The 23,662-nt window shown below is 31.1% G+C and overlaps 1 protein-coding gene across 3 annotated transcripts; it reads right to left on the bottom strand.

Annotated features, from left to right (window-relative positions):
* Positions 1-1,641: 1,641 nt before the first annotated feature.
* On the bottom strand, positions 1,642-23,541 carry LOC148619363 (NADPH:adrenodoxin oxidoreductase, mitochondrial-like). 3 transcript variants are annotated; one of them, XM_088579180.1, is made up of 14 exons: positions 19,221-19,375; positions 17,487-17,637; positions 12,867-13,043; positions 11,985-12,080; positions 11,404-11,526; positions 10,810-10,854; positions 10,407-10,475; positions 9,791-9,892; positions 8,146-8,338; positions 7,520-7,707; positions 6,179-6,244; positions 4,757-4,865; positions 4,091-4,258; positions 1,642-1,988 (listed from the first exon to the last, which is right to left on the bottom strand). In XM_088579180.1, exons 3-14 carry the CDS (start codon positions 13,011-13,013, stop codon positions 1,852-1,854), a joined length of 1,443 nt encoding a protein of 480 aa, XP_088435306.1. In that variant the 5' UTR covers positions 13,014-13,043; positions 17,487-17,637; positions 19,221-19,375; the 3' UTR covers positions 1,642-1,851. The 3 variants fall into 3 exon arrangements, with proteins under 3 accessions (XP_088435306.1, XP_088435305.1, XP_088435307.1); XM_088579179.1 differs by lacking the exons at positions 17,487-17,637; positions 19,221-19,375 and adding an exon at positions 23,508-23,541; XM_088579181.1 differs by lacking the exon at positions 17,487-17,637 and having other exon boundaries at positions 19,221-19,370.
* Positions 23,542-23,662: the final 121 nt, after the last annotated feature.

The raw sequence follows: 23,662 nt of genomic DNA, 5'->3' as shown, positions 1-23,662 counted from the left end.
TTAAACTACGGTATTCTGGAAAAAAGTTACAAGTGTGATATAGAAGAAAATATGAAATTCTGAAAATTCCCCTCTTCACGATTTTATAGTAATTGTCACCCAAGAGGAGAATCTAAGTGCCTGAATTGATCAGATATGTTGGGTACATCATTATCTTAATTATGAATGCTGTAAATGTAAGTTGTACAGTGACAGTGTGCTGTGAATGAGAATTTTGTTTGATACTGAGACAAGTTTTCAAGGGGTAGGGGTAATATTTTAAACATTTTTTGAAAGTTCCTTCTTGAAAATTAGTTTTTCATCGTTTATTTATGTAGAAAAATAAATTATCTATCGAATGATACCAAATTTAAGACGTTTTAGTTGAGCAATAACTTGTAAAGTCCAATTTATGTGACTTTTTATGGAGAAATCGAAAATCCCATTTTTGGATGAACTCGGACTACAAAATCGCCACAATTCATCAAAAGAATCCAAGAAATATTAATTGTGATAATACTAAACAGAAAATACCAAAATAAGCCATTTTTTACTGAAGTATAAATATGCTAGAAGTTTTAAATATATCAATTTAAGCAATTTTTTGGTGGGTAGGTGTTCATTTTTTTTCATTTCACCCAAAACCCTCAGTGTTACCAGAAATTTATTGGCACTATTGTGAATCATTGGGCTACATAATGATATGTAAAAGTTGTTTTAATTTTTACACATGCTGTCCCTGGAAGGGTTAGAGGCTCAAACATTTGAGTCATCACAAAAATCTTGGCTTTACACAAAAACTAACACACTATATTTAAAAGCAGGTTTCGGTTTGTAAAAGGTTATAAGTGAACTTGAGGCCACTTAATTCACCTTTACAAAAAAGTACAATCACAGTAACATTGTGTAGTGTGCAGAAATAGTAATCAAGTTTTTGATGAGCTAGTGACTAAAGATATTTCAATCTCTCCAGAATCTTAAACCTAAAAATGATACAAATGACAACTAGGGCAAAAAAACAAAGTTTTAAGCAGTAGATGGAATGGATGGAATTCTAAATATAGTAATTTATACAAACTTAACCTATGACCTTAGAACCACTGAAATTCTAAAAGTAATCAAGGGAACCAAGATCCTAGCAGAAATCAAAAGAATGTAGTCCAGGACATGGAAAACACTCACACAACAAAGAATATAAAATAACCAAAATGAGCCATACAAAGTAACAAAAGTAAATAAGCAACTTCAGTGTGACAGGAAGTAATCTGCAGTGCAAATCAAATGGTACAAATATGTAAATTTGAAAATATATGTATCTTGGTCTGTAGCAAGTCATCCAAAGTTGATTGGGACATCATTTAATAAAGCCTCCCAAGCTTATTACTTTGTAGCTTCTTATAGGTTACACCTACCTCATACCATAACATTTTTGAATAAGTCTAGTAATTTGACCCAACATGTTAGCCTCTGGTTGGTTAGTCTAAGGATGTAAGGCACAACAGAAAAATATTTAGAAACCTATGTTTTCTGTCAATGACTATAGCATCCCCCCCACCCCGAGATAGGGTTTTAGAGCATCATTTATGCCTCTCCTGGATGTATTTAAAAAAAAATGGCAAAATTAAGTGCAGGCAAAAGCTTTTGAATAAAATCTGAGAAAGGTCAATAAATACATTTCATTTATTGTTAAATTATAAATTAACAACAAAAAACAATAAATCACAATAGGTAACAATAAACAGGTGGGATCTGATATCAACTGTCACACCTATTTGTTTTCCTTCCACTCCTCATTACCAGAGATTTGGAACAGCACTTATTTACAGTTCAACAACATCCATTTACTCTCCATGATTTCCATTATATCCTCTATTACCTGGACTTATTTGCAACAGACAGCATTTGATTGATATCCACCATTTTCTCTCTTGGTTTTCCTTTCTCCTGTCCCTCTCTGATTTCAAACTGGTTGATATTCTCCCAGTCACTGAAATTGACTGTCTGTACATCTGAAATTAGAATTAGAAATTAGAAATTAGAAAAAATTATCTTTGATTACATTTTTGTTATTTTTTTATACAATTTCTTCACATAGGCTTACTCTAATAGTCACATTATTATAATCAATGTGCTGAGACAATCAATGAAATGAGAAACTTATACTTAAACCTAACTATAGAAAAATGAAAAAGTGTATACAAAACACTGGAAAAGAGCTCTTAAAGGATGGAAATGAAATGTTTTGCAGAGCAGATAGGGCAAATATGAACATAAAATTATAGCTTGATACATCTCTGAATTTTTAATGGGACTCAGTATTTGACACAAAACATATGAAAATAAATAAGAGGCCCCCAGGAGCCTGAATTGCTCACCTGCTTAAATTTTGCTTTGTTTGTTTGTTTGTTGGGGTTTAACGCCCGAGCAGCAATATTTCAGCTATACTCAGGCGATGAACATGAAATGGATGACAAAATGAACATGAAATGATGATGAAATGAAAAATGGGACGGGACACAAGGACAATGAAGTTGAGAAACCTTGATTGCCACTGGAAAGAGGGAGAGGTGGGTAAGGTCGGGCAATTTAGCCTCCTCTGGCGGAGCCCTATGGTTCCTCCTCCAGGCAAATACCACAGTAGGTTTTTTTAACGTGCGAGGAACGTGGCATCCTTCCCAACACAGTGCACCACTATGGTTTGCAGTCAGGTTTTCCGTATTATAGCCTGACAAACCCAACATGTAACAAGCCAGGGGTACCCCATTCCACCACCTGGGGCACACAACCCAGTTGCTCTGTGGGCAGAGCACCCTAGCCCCCAGCTAGGGTTCTGAGCACTATTTAGTCACCTTTAACGACAAGCTTAGTGCTGCTGCAGGCCTATTCTTTTGACACCCGGACCTGCACAGGTCCTTAAATATTGCCTTTCAAGGGCAAAATATTCACAAGATGTTGTTCAACAATTTTGATTCAAGAAGATTTTGGTAGGATTTATCATAAGGATCATTTCAGAAATTGAAAGTTTCTTTCTATCTATCATAGCTTTCATGATATTAGCTAAAAACCATAAAAAAAACCCATCATTTTTCACCTTTCAAGGGCAATTACTCTTACAAGGAATTGACTGACAATTTTTATACCTGAAGACCTTTTCAAGCCTTATTATAAGGATCATTTCAGAAACTGAAATAATTTGGCTGAAGAAATACATTTGTATGTGCAAAAAAGTACTGTCTGACCCCTATGTTCTATTTTTAGTAACAGCAACCATGTTTTTCCATGGATAAAAAATCACCAGGGTCAGTAATATGCAGGATACCCAAAAGAACAATCATACCAAGATTGGTTCTTATTGGTCAAGTAGTGTCAGAGAAGATTTTTGAAGGAAATAACATTATAATTAGCAAAAAGACATTTTTCCAAGTCCAAGGGCCATAACTTCAGTAAAAGTCATTCAACTGTAACCAAAGTCAAACTTAATCTGTAGGGAAATAACATTGAAAATAGCAAAAAAAACGTCGAAAAAGGGCAAAAACTTCAACCTGGCTAAACAGATTAAAACGAAAAATTGACCACAGTTAGATCTCATCATGCTGAACTCTTTCACCAGTGTCAGAACTTGGCTAAATTACTCTCTGACCCCTACGTTCTATTTTTAGTAATAGTGTCCATGTTTTTCAACAGATTAAAAATCCCCAAATCAGTACTTTGCAGGATATCCCAAGGAACTTTCATACCAAGTTCAGTTCCAAGTGGTCAAGTAGTGTCAGAAGAGAACAGTTTTGAAAAATTTTTATCGACAACCGACAGCAAGTGATGGCAATAGTTCACATGGCCTTAGGCCAGGTGAGCTAAAGAGGAGCTTACGTATAAAAAAACAACAAAAAACAATTCCAAAAGTTTCATGATATTTGTTTGAAGTGTTTTAATTTATCGTGCAATTATTGAATATCCCCACTGTCCACAAACTCGAAAATGGTAACTTAGTCTACAGGTATATTATACCCATAATGTTGACTCACACAAATAGTTTCTACACTTAACATAAATGGTAGATATTGGTACATGTACTCCAACAGTACCTTGAAAAGACATGTTAAAAAATATGTACCTTTGTCTTGTAAAATTTTCATCACCATATCTTTGCCTGGTTTGTTTAATTCCAGTTTGCCATCACTGATGTCCTTCAATATGACCTTGCCCGTCTCAAAAGCCTGGTTCATTGTATTAAGGATAACTCCAACAGGACCAGTACTGACCCATCCTGTACAGTACATACCTACAAAACATATAATGGTTCACAGTAATCAATATGATGTATTCTTTTCATACTGCAAACATTATATCTTAGCAGTCAAAAGTATATGTACAAGTGATATACTGTCACTGACTGAATATAATTTTTTTTTGTGTCAGCACACACATTACAAAGAGTTGAAGGAAGTTCCTGCTTCAAATCAAAATCTTTGTGTTAAGTTCTTGGTTCATCTGAACATTTATGCCACGTCATCTTCAATAAAAGGATGTTTTTGTGTAACATCAGCTTTAATCTGATGTGCAGAGGTATAACTGTGTCCCGCTTTACTACATATCATTCTGCTAGTTCATGAACATAACTCATTACAAATCAGAGTAGGCAATTACAATGAACTGTATTAAACTGCATAAGAAGAAGGAAGAAGTATTGTGGCTTAGGTGTGTAAGTTTTGATTTAGCAAATAAACCCTGGGCACAGGAGGTTGGTTGCAATCCTTTATAAGGGTAATTTATTACAAACCTGTTTTTCCCAGAACTCTACTATCTTTGTTTGGTATAGTACCAGATCCAACATCAAATGGTATCTCTGGATCTATGACCACACTCTTATATCCTATACTTCTTAATACCTGAAATAACAAAATTACTCATGTCAATTAATCCAATGAAAAAAGTTACTTTTCAGGTCATTTATTCTAAAACCACTACATGTATGAAACAGATACATGTATGTTTCAAATCTCTTACAGTCACAATTCTGTAATTATGACAGTAATTCATAATGTCTGTTTGTAATCATCTTGAACTTGGTGATTTCTCCTCACCTTCTTTTCAAGGACACAGCACCTATAACAAAAGACTAAAATTCAAATCTTTTATTACTTTTAACTATCCCTTCTCATATTCTCCATCTTCCCTAGAGACACATTTACACATATACTCTACTTGGAAGCAATCCTTTCAAAGAAATGAGGCATCCTGAAAGTTCTATTGTTCTAATGTCTTTTTTTCTGAAAGACTATGTTACATGTTAATAAATGCAAATAAGATGTTCTGGCAGGTGTTCATTCCAATGGGGGTGGGTTTCACAGTAGCAGAGCAGTTGGGACAAACATGGATACAGCATTCGAACTTGATACTCTTAGTCTGAATTCACAAAGCATAAGTTTGTTTTATAGAATGAAAATGGCCAAAGATCTCCAAAAATTGAAATTAAACATTTACTTAATGTGGTTCAATATCCAGTCTGGATACAAAGACAAATTCATAAACTTTCTTCGAAATCAAACCAAGTGGAGTTTAGGACCCATTAGACAAGGGTTAGATTGTGCAGCAAATAATCTCTAGTATTCTTTTTTTGCATTCATATTTTATGTTTAACTAAAGACCTTTGGATCTCAATGTGAACCAAGAGTTTAGTTTCTTTATGAAATCAATCAAAATTTAATTTTTTTATTCAAACCAACTTGAAAACAGGGCCAAAAAAGCAAAAATCTAAATCTACAGCAAGATTCTGCATTCCATAAGAACATTATAGTACAAGACAAACACTACTGATATTGGTCAAGGAAGAGCAATAAATACAAAATTTAAAAAAAAAATTGTTTCCTTTGCAGCCACTAATATGGAAACCATATGGCCTAAACCATCAAAATCAATCCCATCCTTTCTTTTGTGGTATCAAACCTATTTGTACAATAACAGAGAGATCTATACATTTATATCCTACACTTGTTTTGGCCCCTTTACTGTCCCCATTTCCTAAAACCATTAGGACCATAACTTTCAAGATCTTTTAATTTAGGGTATGGGACTTAGTAGTTTAAATTCTTAAAGATTCATTCACTTATATTTAATCATGATGTTTCTAGACAAAATTTGACTACATATCCATAACATTACATATCATACAGTCAAATAAATATCACAAGTTGTTGCATACCAAGCCACAAGGAATATACACTGTTTCATCTGTAAGTACCGCACTTTGTTTCACTAGGTCATCACCCTATTTAAAAAAAATCATGGATTCAATAAAGATAAAATGGTTACAGTAACTTAAATATTACCTAAAATAACTATTAAATGAGTGGGGGTGTAAAACATTTTATTTGGTGGATTATTTTTTTACTTATAATAGATTATTTGCTAGGGCATCCCACAATTTAAATGAACCAAAAAAAAACAGGAACTGAATGAAGTCTCAAAAAAAAAAGCTCTCCTATTTTTTTAATTCAAATTCATATGATTCAATCTCATTCAGGGTTACTCAGAAAACAGGAATACAATATGCTACCTAGCAAAAAAGCTTAAATATGGTATAACACATCAAAATGATACTTCATGCATTACTTCATATCATTCTCATGAAGAAATGCTGAGATTTTTTAAGAAAACTGACAACCAACCCCAAACACTTCTTCAGTCATAATAAAATCTAAAAAAGCAAAATCATAAACAAAAGTGTACCAGCAAACAATGGGTCAATGTACAAACTAGCCGATAAATTCTAACACCTTAATTGTAAGCAAATAAATCAGGAGTTAGTTGTGTGACAAAGTCAAAACACTACAACCTAACAAAAAGAAACTGTTTATCATATTTTAAATCATTGCAATTAAGGGTTGCTGAAAATTTTGCAAGTAAAATTTATTGTACAGACATCCTAAACAAGAGGCTCCTAGGAGCCTGAATAGCTCACTTGGTTGAATTTTGCCTTTCAAAGGCAATAAATTGAACAAAAAGTTGTCCAACAATATTGACTCAAGAAGTCTTTGGTAGAATTTATCATAAGGATCATTTCAACAATTGAAAGTTTCTTTTAATCTATCATAGTTTTCAAGATATTGACTGAAAACTGTAAAAAAAAAAAAAAAAGAAGTAATTTTTCCCTTTCCAAGGGCAATAACTCTTACAAGGAATCATCCAACAACTTTTATCCCTGAAGACTATTGTAGTCCTAACAATAAGGATCATTTCAGCTAATGAAGAAATTTGCCTAAACCTAACAGTTTTGGAGATATATGCAAAAAACTACTGTCTAACCCCATGTTTTTCACAAATCAAAAATCACCACAACAGTTCTATGCAGGATACCCCAAGGAACATTCATACCAAGTTTGGTTCTAATTGGTCCAGTAGTTTTTGAGGAGAAGAGTTTTGTATAATTGTTAATAATGACAACAGACGCAAAGTGATGGCAATAGCTCACATGGCCTTTAGCCAGGTGAACTAAACAAATTTTGTGAAGATTTTACATTGATTAAAATTGTAAAATTATAACCTGCAGTTTGTTGATTCCCATTCTAAGACCAGTAACAGATATATCACCAAGGATTTCCAATGGACTCATACAAAACTTCAGGGACCATGACTTGCCAGCAGATCGCCATGACTTTAAATCTTTATCAGAAGGATCCATACAAGTTTTATACATCAATTCAGTCAGGCGTCTCCTGGGTCTGGGTAAATCTAGATATTAATACCAGCCATGTTGATATACAGAAATTATGCAGTGATATAAAGAGTGTTCCACATCAAAAATTTTCTACAGTAAGAATTACATAATTTCATTGTCTAAAATATGCATTGGTGTAGTTTACTTGTAAGACAGATTAACCTCAATCGTGATATGTGATGATTTTATCATAAGTACATCTCACTGCTTATTTTATCAATGTAATCAATAAAATAGAATAAGGAAAGTTATTATGTCAATGGTAGTAATGGATTACCTAAAAAAAAAAACAAAAAGACATATAAAAGTCAGGGATACTTTCTAAATTAACTTGGAAAATCAACAAAATACATATCAATGGTTGAAATTTAATATAAAAGTAGAAATATGTATCTCTGCATATCTTGTAAAAATAAATGATCAAATGTACAATTATTAATGTATAATCTTACCATTTATAAGCTTATCTATGCCAGTAAAATCTGTTTGAGAAAGAACTGGTTTACAGTCTGGTAACCTTATCATCTCTCTAAGTTCTTTTATTGTATATGCCACTTGTAAAGGACCTCTTCTACCAACCAAAACAACATGTTTGATTCTGCTTTTAGATAAGGCATCTAATGAATACTCAGAAATATCTGTTTTCTAATGGAAAAATATTCAGAGAAAGATGTCAAATTTATTGTCTCAGGTTTAGGAGATACATTTATTGTACTTAATAAAGTTTGGAGGTATCAATCATGGACTTAATTGTTACACTTACTTATTTTTAGTTTGAATATTAGGAATTGTCATTGATCAGTTACCATAGATTTATTACCCTTGGTGGCCTTTCAGAGCTTGTTTAAAGGTGTTTACACTGGTTGAAGACGTTATAGTGACCTCTGGAAGTATTTACTGTTTTGAAGTTAAATTTAAGTTCTATGCAGGTGCAATTGTTAAATTTCAACATATTCATTCTTTTTCCCATTCACTAGTGACAATGCATTTATACAGATAATAAAAGTATTAGTGGCCATCATATCATGATTGATGACAATGAATTTATAAATACAAACTAGTAATCTACAGTCCAGTCTAATGCAACTGTAAACAATATCTGAAAGTGGTTATTAAAATTTTTAAAATGGCAATTCATATACATTTTGTACATAACAAATTTACGGGCAACAATTATGGATTTATAACCCTATGTGTCATGATATTATCCCATAAAATTCATAGTTACAATTATGTAGCATTATAATAAAAAAAATATATTCCATAGAATGCCATGGTCAATTAACCATCCATTTATTTTTATCTGGCGCATTGTCATTACTAAATATTTTCAAATATTTTTCAAAAGAGGCATTACGACTGCTTACCCATATACTTAACACGTTTTAATAACACTTTTCAAGATCTTGTCCAAATTGTAAAACAATTAATGACAATGAAAACTTCAGAATTGTATTTCTCTTGAAATTGTCAGACTTAACATATTTCATATACAGTGCTATCTACTTGCCAAATGAGCAGATTTCCAAATACAGTAGTTATAGCTCAATGGTAAATTTACAGAAAAGCAACATAACTATCATTTAAAGAATCAAACTTTTTTCATTTCCTCTTACTTCATCCCTGGGAAGAAAAGTTTTTATTGTAAACAGGGACCCATAAACTGGCATACTTGGGCCATGTAAGGGAATTGTTAATACCAAGGGAGTATGAAATAAACTATTCTAAAATCAATAAAAAAAAAATCAACTTTTAGTAAAAAACAAAAATTAAGTGATGGATATTGTGGTATCTACAATTCAGGCATCTCAGCACTAGTCTAAGAGTAATCAAGGAAACCAAGATTTTAATGGAAATCAAAAGAATGTAATCCAGGGACAACAATCAGACACTTGTCTAAATGATACTAAATAATAAACTGAAAAAGTCCCTCCATGTTTATGTCAAGGGTCATATATATACCAATTGATACAAAATTTAGAGGAGTGGGAAAGAGAATCATAGCATGTGGATTAATGAAATTATACTCAGTGGTGTGACATCAAACAGATTTTAGCGCAGTATAGTATTTTCTTATATCCTTCAAATTATTCATACCTTCAGGAGGTCAATAGGCATCAGAAGAATTCGAGCTATATCTAAAGCAACATTCCCATGGCCAATGATAACAGCAGTTTCAGTGTCTAGGTTTACTTTTAACTGAAAAAAAAATATACTAAAATATTAACCTTAACACTTCATATCATGTAAGGACATCAACAACTAAATCACCAACTATAAAGTCTTACATGATGTATTTGAATCATATATTCAAAATTCATATCAAAATAGCCAGACCTTTTTAGCTGTAGCTTTTGTCCTATTAGTTGATGTTGAGTATAAGTTAAATTGCTGATATTTTGCCAAAATCAATTAAACAAAAACAATGAATTCCCTAGATAAGTCAAGGGTCAAGAACATTTCCTTTTTTATAAAATGTAACAGTAACAGTAAAAATTCAAGGTAAGTGTGTACACAACATATGCCAGACAATCAACTTCTAGTTTGTTTATTTATATTCCAAATAAGTTGTATTGTTCCCATGTGAGTTCATTGTTTTAATACTTTCCATTAAGTGTGAAGATGTAAACAAGTCAAGTGTAAAAGTAGCTCCTTCTGTAAATTTATTGCCAAAAATCTAATATAATCAAAGTCAACATTATAAAACACCTACATGTTTATCTTGTGGAAGACCATTATACCATCCTACAAATGTTCTTCCTGATATCACATTCTCCAAATTCTAAAAATAATGGTAAAGCAATAACAAATATTAAATGAAACGAATGAATTGTACATAACAAAACAACAATAAAAAGAGAATTCCTTATTTTTCGTTGAAGTTTTTTGTTTTTGTATTATAAGCTCAGACATTTTTTTCAAAACACAGCAATTACTCATTTTATCTAGCAAAAAGTACATGTACATTTAAATATCAACATGCATAAATATTTAAAATATGAATAAAAATCTCCTTATATGAAGTAGCTTTCCAAAAAAAGAGGTTTAGATTCAAATGGATTTTCACTTTCAATGAATTTGATACCATACATTATCCTTATATTTCTATAACTGACCTCTCCTGGTACTCCTAAAAGTCTGTCATTATCAGCACCATAGGACTATAGAAAAAAATGTGAACTAAGCAACAAAACAAAACAATAAATATATTAGTAGGATATGGTAATTATGGCAGATAGGAAGACGATATGGAACTGAGTAGAAGACCTTACAACTGATCATGTTGAAGCTGTCTATCAAATTTCAAATGTTCCCATGAAGGATTGAAAAAAAAATTGTTACTAAACTTTAATGAATAGATGTACAAACTTGCCAAGAGCTGTAAAATCGAATGCCCTGCAACCTAAAGGCTGATGTCATAAATTGAATGATGTTAATGATAGACAGACTGAACGACAGTAAGACAGAACCTTAAATTGTAGTTATTTAAAGGGACTATCTACCACATTTCATACAACAGAAACTGTCATTTTTTCTATGAAAATGTAAACTAGAAACCTGATTTTTTAAACAAATTCTAAACTCTTAAGGACTAAACCTGCATTAACTTTAAAAAAGTAAATGTAAGAAATCCAATAAATTAGTAAATCAAGAGAAAATTGTCTGCAGTTAAGAGCTTATTCAAATATGAAGTTGATTTTTTAACTTACTAGAACTACAGCTGAGTAGGCTTTCTGTAAGTCACTGACAGAGATATCTTTTCCTATTGTCACATTGCCTATAAATGAGCATCGATCTTTGGAAGCTGTCTGGGTAAATGTATTGATCACATTCTACAATGATAAACATTTCTTCCATAACATTGCATTTTTCCATGTAAGACAACCAACTAGTACCATCTTAAAAGAAGTCTGACAGACAGACAAAGGTTAATACCTTGAATAAAACTCCAAAAACAGGCTGTTTCCCAAAGCTAAATTATCTCAAAACCAATATCTCATGCAATATTCCCAAAAATCACAGTTTGCAACAGATTTTATGTTCCAAAATGGTTTATTTTCTTCCCAAACCCAACAAGAAGGGGGAACTTTTATAAAAGAGAAACAAAATCACAGACAGTGTACCCCTCTTCTTAGGAGTTAAGGTATAAAAAATCATATTCAATGTCATAATGTATCGAAGATTTTAATTATCTTAATATATGAATATATTTTTCCAAAGTAAATATTGTGAAAAACATAAGTTGGAATTTTTTGTCACTACATTGATAGTGTCATTAAAATACAACAACCTTTACTTCTGGATGATCAGGAGCCACTCCATACCGCACAAGTCCAAATGGAACAGGTAACTTTTCATAAATGTCTATTACAGCACTTGGATTTCCCTATCAAATATAAGTTGTGTATCAGGATTATACATGTACATGCTATGATATACAAGAATAAAGTCTTTATAACATTTTACAACTTCTGAATAGAATTCCTTTATCAATCAAGTATTAGATTGTCAATAAATTCAGTCCTGGCATGAAAAAAAAAAAACATGAGCAGTGCTCCAGGTCTCCCACCTCACAACAAAGGAAAATTTCATGTAAAATTATTGTGGAAAGAGTAATTGAAGTAGATTTAGATGATGTTAAGTCAATTTGACCTTGACCTTTGCACAATTGACCTCAAAATCAATTAGTCTCTTTTTTACCTCAGGAGCCTTTAACTGCCCAGGGTTGGTGAAATTCCATAATGCCATTCAATAATTATGCCCCAGAATCCAATTTTTGGCACAGAAAGTTTATTTCGTTAAGTCTGTGAGACCTTCACATTTGACCTACTGACCCAAAGTTAATGTCTTCCTCACCTCATAAGCCTTTTAAATGTCCAAGTTTGGTGAAATTCCATGAAGGCATTCAAAAGTTACGCTCAGGAAACAAATTTTTGGCTCCAAAATTCTATTTTGTTAAGTCTGTGTGACCTTGACCTTTGACCTACTGACCCTTAAAATTCATAGGTGTCTTCCTCACCTCTTAAGCCTTCAATGTCCAAGTATGGTGAAATTCTACTGACACACTCAAAAGTTATGCTCTAGAAACCAATTATGGATGGATGAAAGGACGGATAGAAAGCTGAATAAGACACTATATAATACCAATTCCTATTTTTAAAACTCCACTTACTTTTAATATTTGTTGTGCTGCATAAAACCCGGCAGGACCAGCCCCAACAATACATACTTTAGGATTACCAGTAGTTATTGGTCTTATGCGAGATTTAACAAAGCCTTTCAAGTGGTGTCTGCATAATCTTGGTAGAACAAGCAGCATTTCTTCAATTCAATTATTATGGTATTGACACTGAAAAGTGAAATCAACAGTAGATTAAACTCACAGAGTCTTGTCCATTTTAAGTATGATCAGCATTCAAAAGAATCAAGTTTTAGCAATAGAGAAAATATTTCCCATTTTAAAGTTTCATAAAGACAACTTTGTCATTAAGTGTTTATGAAAACAACTGCATATATCAAAATGAAATTAATATCTAATGAAAAAGAAAAATCAGCTGAATGACAATGACTACGTTTCATCTATGAAGGAAGATAAAATAATGTCTAAATGAAGATACCCATGTTTTAAGAAAGAAAAAAACACAAATTTTCATTATTCTCATTCTGAAACTTTTATACTCCATTTGAAGTATTTAACTAATTATCGAAGTACTCATATACTATGAAAATTAATATCAAATGAGAAACTTTGAGTAGTCTTTGTAAGAATCATGCAAATTCTGTAATATGTGATACACCCAAAAAAGTATATACATTTTTCAGTAGCTAATATTGTTCACTTCTTGCAATCGAAATTTCAGCCTTGTACATTTGCATATGATTTGCATAATTATGTATTACTAAACCACCTTATGTTGCAGATAGGTACCATAGAACCATTATTTCTAGCCTCATACAAGATCAAAATGTATCTCTAAAATACCATATGTATACATGTCTTCTATGGTGTTTTTTTTTCCTTGAATCAATAAGAGCAGGAAATTTGCATAAAAAGATGAAATGAACAGTTAGCATTGAACTTTCTATAATATAGCTGAGAAATGCCTAGTCTCCCAGTTGATTTGATTGAGAAACATTCAGGTCATCAAGGTTACGAAGTCACCCACTTTTAGAGCATATCACAACTTTGCTTGAGTTTGTACCATTTCAGACTCACTAGAAATTTGTCAATCTTAGTCAACTGACAAACTGTTGCATTACACAACAAAGTTCAAAACCTTTATTTAAAGTTGGTACCTATAAACATTACAGCACAAGCTCTAATCTTTTAAAACCAACACAATATAGTTCTAAAATGTCAAGTACATTACATTTTCCAAAAAGAAATACACTTTCTTTGCTAGTAATATACAAACATGCGATGTCAAAAGATGTGAAATGGAAAAGAACATGGATGTATATTATCACCCTCACACAGTCTCCCTTAAATTGACCTAAAAACTTGAAGTTTCAGCTCACTAATTTTTTTTAATTCTGAACCAATTCAATACATATATCTATGCCAGGGTTTATGGTAAAAATGAGAAAATCACTGATTGATTGCGAGTTAAACTTAGTAAAGCATTGAATTTGTCTGGAAAGCAAGCCAAAATCAGTGGCATAGAATATTTGATGATTAGGAACTTTGAAAACTTGAGTCTTTGATTATTTTTGTTATTAAGTTGCTTTATAGGTCTATATGATGAAATGTAAAATTAGTTATTCCAATCTGTCTGCGCTTAGGAGATAATCCACAATGAAAATCCAACAGTTTCTATTGTATTTTAGTGTCATTCAAAAAGTTAACTCCCTTAGTTTTGAATTCTACAGTATCTCCTCAGAACAAAGGTTATATGAAAACCCACATGTTAATTTCTGTTTACTATAACATTTTAAACAAAATATCAAAAATAAAAATATGAAGGCTTTTCAGACTTTCAGCATTCTTATCTGGAGTGCTACTTCTCACTAGATTCAAGTTGTGAATAGAGCTATGTATGAAAAACGTAAGTTAGGTACCAGTTAAAAGCAGGAGCATTTTCAATGCGTCATTGATTGCCCTTTAGGTTATGATGTCCTTACATTAAAATTATCACTGGTATTTATGAACTACCAAAGAGGACATTTACATGTTTTACAAATCTCTTGATTCTGGTGACTGCTTTTTCAATTCCCATCTTCAACCTTAATTAACTCAATGATTCTGACTGTTGTATCTTTTTTCTTCATAAGCAGTTAAAAAACATCAGTATCAAGAAAAGTGTGCACCACAGGCATTTTTTTGAAATAGAAAAAATATAACAAACATCCTTATAATTTTAGTATTAAAAAATTTAAAGAGTTAATCATCACAAAGAGTTGATGACTTCACATTCACATAACAAAACAAATTGTATCGCTTAATGTTTTATCCAATCAGAAAGGGTCTTACTTCTGAATTTGAAATACATAGAAGATAAAAGATACCATTTTTTCAAATACATAAATTTTATCACCTAATAATTAAGAATACTTAACCAATCTTGGGCAATTACTGATCTTTAATAAACTAATTGATTTTCAAAGGTAAGGTAATTTAGACACTGTTATTATATTTATTTATGAGAAATGAGAACACATACATCCCTCCCCAGTATTTTCATTAGAAATATTTTTCACTAATTTGTTCATATTATATACTCGCAAAGCAGGCCTGTACACAGGCACTATCAAACTCGTCGTTTTGATTCAACTGTGACTATTCAAGTCAACATTTTGTATGAAGTATTAACTTTGCACCCCTTTAGAAAAACTGATGTACCGGCCTGCAAAGAAAGCCGAATGGTAGAGAAATAAAAAAAAAATAGAAAGGGTCTGACATACCATGGGCCCAAAAAATTTCTACAAAAGAGTTTCCAGGTCTTGTCATCAGTTAAATGTCTCTGACCTAGATTTGATCTGACAAAGCAGCTATGAGGCTAAGTGGGTATATAAACTTTCTTTGGAAGTGTGTCAGGTTTCACCTTTTTCATGTTAATTTATGTAATTTTATATAATGTTGTACAGACAACCTGACTGCCTTGCCATCCTTGACGGTTATATGTTCTTTAGGTAGTACTATATGCATACCTGCCAACTTTCATTTGGGATTAAATGTTGTTTTATGTGTCCCAGCTAAAGCGAGTTTTCACAATTTTGACCATTTGTTCTGCAAACATGATTTTTCAGGTAAACTTTGTTTCAAAACCCGATTTTGTCAAAATTACCCAGAAAACTTCGAATTCAAACCCTTAAATTTGTTTCAGTCTTATTTCTTTGATTAGAAGGGTCATAAATGTGACAAAAGGTATTTAATTGCTGTCATGACAAGTAAAAAATCTCCAAGGAGCACTCAGCTGATCAGAGTTATAGATGATGATTGACAATTAGAAAATGAATCCCAATTGGATCTACCATTTCTTTGTGAACAGCCGATCATTTTCTAAAGATTAAGTTCTACTGCACAATTAATTTGACAAATACTGTCAATTTAACAAGTCTATTTGTAGAACCAAGGATGTACACAAATTTTAATTACACTTAAAATTGGACATGAATTATAAGCTGAACACTCATTCTCTTCAAATTTACTCTAAAAGATTAATGACAAGATATGCACAATGTATTCCATAATAGTAGAAATACATTTGTATGTAAATAAAATGTATTCTCATTCATTTTTTTTAGAATTTTAACTTCAGAATTTCAATTAGGTTAGGACTTGCAAACCACTTCTAACATTTCCATTACTTTACATGTTAAAAAAGTAATTTTCAAAGTTTCACTGCGAGTTCCCAAGACAAATGACATCTTCAAGTTGCATATCATTGGGAAGCTTGGAAAATAAGGCTTTCAAAATCATTATGCTAATGGTTGGATGACTGTAGAAATTCTCCACAAAATTTACTTGAAAAAATACTGAAAATCAACATTTTTACCTTTTCAGCTGACAGCATGGAGGCTAATTACTCACACGTAAACAAACTTCAATTTAATACATTGCATGCTGCACATTTTGTTCAAATGAAAAAGGCCCTTTAATACAAGAGTGGTTGTCTTATTTATACATTACTACAGTAAAATCCCTAGAGTTTGCAAAATATATCATGAAAAAGTCCATTCACACCATGGCCCACTTTAAAATTCCCATAGGGAATATCAAAACTTGGCAGGTATATATACAGTTAGGTCAATTCTGAAAATCTGGTCTTACTTAGTTGAAATATTGCTGTTTTGAGGTAGTCCACGCAGAAATTTTAAGTGTTTTTTTTTTTTTTTTTTTAAAAAGTACACATTTTTTCTAATCCTTGATTTGTGCAGGTTCAAGTAATTTGTAAGTATATTAGATATATTACATTTTATAAAATATCAGGCACTTAGAAACTATCACTGGATGAAAGCATGCATGGAGAAGGTGGAAAAAAGGTAAAAAAAACCTTTCTCGCAATTTTAGTTCCTAAAGTTCATATGAAATAAGGTATTTTTCCATTATAACAAGGGACTCTGACCTTTTTGAACTGATTTTTAGACGTGATTGTTATATTTTTCCCACAGTGGTCAGATTTTAAAGGTGTAAGGTTGTGATTATGCCAAAGTACTTTGACCTTGCCTAATTTTTTGCACATGTCCCAAGTCAGGAATTTCTAGCCTCTGTATGTCTTGCTTCGTTTTCTCCTTTTATTAGTTTATTTTTTAAGTTACTTGAGTATATAGGGGCTACTCTTTTTCGTTGTACCTGTGTATAATGATGTTTTGGGGCCAGCTGCAGTCTATCCTGTAATATGAGGATTTCCTCTTTGTCCATTCAAGACTAATGGGTGGCCTCGTTCTGACATTCTCATCCTGGTGGGGTTTGTTTCTTTGACATATCAAAGTTTTTCAACTGGCTTTAATCAAAGTGAAAGAGAAGAATATGAAAAAATCTTGACAGTTTAATAGTCTTTAGTTACAGTATACATGTACTTTTTTACAATTATATACTTGATATTTATCTATCTCATTTCAATTTGCATAATAATATTGTTACAATAGGGGAATTAAATGAGTGGAAAATATCAAGTGAATCTCAGGTGTTACTTTATTTTTGTACCTTCTGTAGAATTGAAAAAAATAACCCTGCAAAAGTCAGGTAAATTTTTGCAGGAAGTGTATATTAGAGGGGGAAGTCACTTGTATAAATTATCTATATAGAACACTGCCATTGCTATTTGGCTGTTTATTAGCCAATTTTCTAAATATTTCTCCACTGGATGGATTATGATGACTAAAATTAAAGATACAAGATTGGAGAATGGCAACATATATTTTTGTATTTATTTTAAACAAGGGCTCGGGAATATAAATATTTTCCATTTCAAAATGAGGTCTTTTTAGACAAATATCAAAAAAATTCACATTTTTAAAGGTTCATAAAGTATTATTTGTCACTGAATGTTTGTGAAAACTATTGATTTTATTAAAATGAAATTAGTATCAAATGAAAGAAAAAATCTTCAGAATGGCAATGGCTATTTTTAAAAAGTGTGCTTTAAATAATAACAAAATGACGACTAAATGAATGTACCTTCGTCTTGTGAAAAAAAAAAATACCAGAATTTCATTTCCCTATATCATACCCCAGTAAGCTGTTAATCATTGTGTCTTTCAGTTTATTTAACCATATGAATTTACTACCAATTAAAAGATTAAAGAAACTTCTTCAAAATGATAGAATTTTTATTACAGAATATCACAACCAGGATCAAGAGCACTTTCATCTTTGAATAATTCATTCAAAGGGTTTTTATTACTATGAAGTAGAAGTATTTATTTTTTTATTTGATAGTATGGTTGGATCTGTTTTGAACTATGCCTCAGAAATTTGGCAGTTTCATCAGGCCAACAATGTCAAAGTTATTTGTAATCATTTTTGTTGTAACGTTCTTAGATTAGGTAGAAATGTACCAACATCATTTTTATATGGCAAACTTGGCTACTTGCCAATAAGTATTTTACATAAATATATAATCATCAAATATTGGTTACACATTATATATGAAAACCTAAAATTGTATATGATGCTTATAAACTTCTATGTACTCATGCCTCTCATGCCAAAGTAAATAGGGCTTATTAAGGTTGGGATTTACTGTATAGCTGGATCAAGATAACATTAATGTTTCATTTGAATTTATCAAAAATCGTATTAATGATCAATATTACCAGAACTGGCACGCTAGTTCAGTAAACTGTGAAAAATTTGCCTTTTAGGTTACAGACCACCAATTCAACCAATGAGCATTTGGAACGTACGCAAAAATAGTCCTACGCAGAAATTACCCCTGTTCCTCATAGTGCTGTGAAAAAAGTTCTCATCTTATTTAAAAAAATTAAACAGTTTCTGAAAGGAAAAACATTTCTGTACAATTTATAGGTGCATTTTGCTTCTTGTGATGTGAAGCCTAATCTCCATAATGATTTCTATATATACCCCTATCTTGTGAAAACACTGGGATTTCCCATGCTATTTAGAGACCCTTCACTTCCGGTGACCAGTACTGCACTGCAAGTCTGCTAACCCCACATGCCATTCTGAGGATTGTGAGCTGACATATGTAGAATCATGCTGATATATAGTCCTCTGCAGGTTAAAATTAAGGTAAAGTCCAGAGAAGCCATTGAATATTGTGAAATTAGCATAGAAGCCTATGGGAAGTGGAATTAGTGGTTTCTAGCCTTTATAGCTCATGTAAAATTGACTGTTTTTGAAAATTATTTAGATTATGATTAAAATATTGTATTATTAACCAAATTGTGTGGTGGTATTTTGAAATTGTGTATTGAAACTGGTAGATATGAAAAATTGTCAATACTCCTAGATATAATATAATCTGTGAATGCTGTTATATGAATTGCTTAAAGATGAATATCATTTCATTCATGTCCTACATTAAGGTATTATTGTTCGTGGCCTAATACTCATTAACTTAAACATTTGTTACAAGCAAGATCATGCAGTATAACTAAAAAACTACATGTATGTCAGTATCTAAATGCAGCTTGGAAACTAAGGGCTCAAATTATTTGAAGCTTATTTCATTTTTTCACTATATTTAGATATAACTCAATCATATCATACTACACATTGTTTGTTCTCTGTCATATATCGTGTTATTTGCTATAGCATTGTTTTGCTGATGCAATAAAGTATTCATACATTAAAATGAGTTTGAAAAAATTACTTAACAGTTTGTTGACCAATTTCATCAATTGTCCCTATGGCATTTACTGATAATTTAATAAGTAATTATTGATTTTACAGGTAAATTTTAACGCTCATATTTTAGTGTTCTGAGAACATACCCTTCCTCAGCATTTTCATAACTTTGTCATTTCTCATCAATTTGTCAAATTAAAACTTATATAACTTAAATCAAGAATAATTTATCTTCCCCCAGAATGCATATGTCAAATATAAATCTTACAGCTTTTCAAGTTATTTCAGTTTTAAAACTGGGAGGCACTGTTATTTTTACACATTATATAATAATAATAATAATATTCTTTATTGGCACAAACACAATTACAATAATTGGCAAAGGCCCATATAATTGATATATAAAAGAGTAACATATATAGTAGCGGTATACATGTAAATAGAATATTAATCAATCAAATGTTATGAGAAGAGATATTTGTTATGAAATAAAATTTTTTCTGATAGAAAAAATAATATCTACAAAATTAGTGATAATCTTTAGTATAGTATACGAATCACTGAATATACATTATTTCAGTGTGTAGTAATTAATTGAATCAATATCTTTTTTGAGGATATTTGATAATTTGGACATAAATTGACTTCTAACTTTAGAGTATTTTTCACATTTTAGCAAAAAATGTAATTCATCTTCAACCTCCCCAGAGTTGCAAACTTTACATAATCTCTCGTTTGCAGAAATTGACAGATGACGGCCTTTTTCTATTTCCAAATTATGGCTACTGATTCTAATATTGCAAAGAGAGGATCTTTCTGATCTTTTTTGTAAAATATCAACAAAGCTTGCTCGTTTGTATCCAATGTGTATATTTCGATAAAATGTTAGTTTATTTGAATTTTGGATTTGGGAATGTTGCTCTTGTAAAAATTGATCGGTTATTCGTTGTTTTTTATTTGATAAAATAGGTTTAAAGCTACATTTTTGATAGATTATGTGTGAAAAACCAAGTTTATTGATAATAGAATACATTCTCTTTGTCCAAGTGTTATTGTTTTCTGTAGCTTGAAATATTTTGAAAGCCAAAGTGTTTTCTGAGGAAAGATGATGATTTAAAAATTTAACACAGGAAAACATAATTTTTGAGTGAAGTGGGAGTCATCCAAGTTCAGAACGACATGCAGCATTTGTAGCTTTTCAATGTACACCAAGAATTTCCTTGATGAATTTTAAATGAAATTTTTCTACAACTGAGTTATTAAAAGTACATGTATCAATATCTATACCCCAGACTTCACTACAGTACAAAAGAATGGGGCTAATTAAAGTATCAAACAGCTTTTCTAATAGATGACATGAATGATCTAGCCCTACTGACTTTTTTATCTTGAATAAAGCTTTTCTAGCCTTTTCCATCAGCAAAGATACAGCTAAATTAAATTTACCATTATAATGTAACATGACACCAAGATAACAATATTTTGGTACTGTTTGAATGATATCATTATTGTATGTAAACTCATTAATATAAGATCTACCATTTGAATTAAATACAATAACTTTAGATTTGGACACATTAACATATAATTTCCAATTACAGCAACATTCGTGAACAATATTTAAGTTAGTTTGTAAACCTTGTTTACTTTCAGATAATATAACTAAGTCATCAGCATATAAAAAACAATTTACTGATATATTCCCAATTTTTACAGGATTGCAATTATTTGATTTTAATACCATTACAATGTCATCTAAAAAAATATTAAATAATAAAGGACTCAAAACATCACCTTATTTTACACCACATTCTGATTTGAATGTGGAACTTAGTCCATTTGAAAATTTGATTCTATTTGTAGTATTATGATACATAGAAAATATTATTTGAAATAGTTTTGGAGGAACATTTGCTGATGCAAGTTTGTAAAAAAGACCAACCCGCCAAATGGTATCAAAAGCCTTACGTAGGTCAATAAAAGCAGCAAAAACTTTTCTTTTCTTGTTTTTATAGTGGTCAATAATGGATTTGATTGAAAATAGATGGTCAGCAGTTCTACTGTTTTCTCTTAAACCAATTTGGTTTTCACTTAGGAGAGATTTGCTGTTTGTAAATTCCAGCATAAATTATTCTATTAAACAGTTTTCCTAAATTAGAAGTTATAGAAATTCTCCTATAAAAGCTGAATTATTATTATCAGTTTTATTTAAGTTTTTGAAGAAATTTACAAATTCTTCTTTTGGTAAAGTATCATCGGAATCATGATTCAAGTTCAACCGATCTAGTTTATTTACTAGGTTCCAAAATGATTTTGGATCATTATCAATGCTATTATTCATTTCAGCATATAATTTCTATTTATATTGTTTTTCTTCATATTTACAAATCCTTCTATATTTTGACTTATAAGTATAATATGTTCTCCTGTAATATCCATTACTAGGATTTTTGTTAACAAGTTTCTCATAACATTTAACCAACTTCTTTAAATCTGCACATGATTGTGCATACCAAGGTTGTCTAGTAGGTTTTGTACCTTTTTTTCTTTCTGTTGGGTGACTGGTTGACATATTTAGCAGATTGCTTAGCACATTCTATTAATATAGAATTGAAAGAGTTAGTGATTTGGTCATAATCTTCAAATTCGGAACTCATATAATCCAAAAATTTACCTTTAAATTCATTATTATTGATTTTTTCATTAAATAAGCATTTAGCTTTCTTAGACCATATAAATTTACCAGGGAGGGCATCTAATTGAACAGTTCTATGGCACTGTGACAGATAATCTATAAAAAATGTACAACTAATTGGGTGATGATCAGAAAATGGTACCAGATCAAAAATGTCTAGATATCCAACAGAACTTTATATATACTTTGTTAGGAGTGATATAAAGTTCCTGTTTTTTTTATGGTATATAATTTTACTTAAACTCGATGAAATTTTTCATATCTAGGGGATGCAATGCCTTAAAATTCTTCTTGATACAATGATTTGTCTGAAGTCAGAGGGAAATTAGTGGTGAAATTGAGGCCATACCACAAGTTTCTATGTTAATCTAACTAGATGTAGACCATATGCATTTATATCTGTCTTTATTCTTTGTTGTTGTTGTTACATACTTTGTTTCTATCATTTGTGTTTTGACCATTTATTGTAAATGTGTTAGAACAAATAAAAATATTGATTATTAATAATTTGTCGAAAGGTAATTATGAACCTAAGCTACCATTTAAGTTCTACAAAACAGTGCACCTAATTGTAACTGAATAGTGCACCCTTATGTCCCTCTTACTTAAAACCTGTATCAAAATCTGACCTATCATAGGAAAAAATACATGTTAATCATCTTAATACTAATAATAGGTCTGCTCATGGACTTTAATAATACACTGTCACTACAGCTATTACAATCATTTTGAGTTGGGTTTATAAAAACGCATATATAATTATAACAGTCATTTTTTTTCTTGTCATGACTGAAAACAACAAAGACAAAAGGTAAGTTGGCACAGTGGTAAACAGATACAATAAAATTTCAGTGGAGTTACTGTACCGAACTGATCAGGATGAAACAAGGAGGTCATAGGTCAACTCAAGATTGTATTGTTTTCCACATTGCAAAATGTGGATTAAAATACAGAAAATATAAAATTACGATTGTATTATTTAGATTATAAATTATTAAAAATACGTCTTTGTTAAATACCT

The sequence above is a fragment of the Perna viridis genome, chromosome 4, assembly GCF_037379345.1.
Source record: "Perna viridis isolate PV_CMFRI_1.1 ecotype Kerala chromosome 4, ASM3737934v1, whole genome shotgun sequence".
Taxonomy (NCBI): Eukaryota; Metazoa; Mollusca; class Bivalvia; order Mytilida; family Mytilidae; genus Perna; species Perna viridis.
The sequence above is the reverse complement of the archived record's forward strand: the minus strand, read 5'-3'. Positions and strand labels throughout refer to the sequence as shown.

Bases quoted from the DNA above. Each gene is read 5' to 3' on its own strand.
- LOC148619363 (XM_088579179.1), bottom strand. From the start codon at position 13,013: ATGCTGCTTGTTCTACCAAGATTATGCAGACACCACTTGAAAGGCTTT. The intron at 8,339-9,790 runs GTATGAATAATT...TTTTTCCATTAG, and splicing joins TGCCTATTGACCTCCTGAAG to AAAACAGATATTTCTGAGTA. The intron at 4,259-4,756 runs GTTTGTAATAAA...TATGTTTTGTAG, and splicing joins TAGAGTTCTGGGAAAAACAG to GTATGTACTGTACAGGATGG.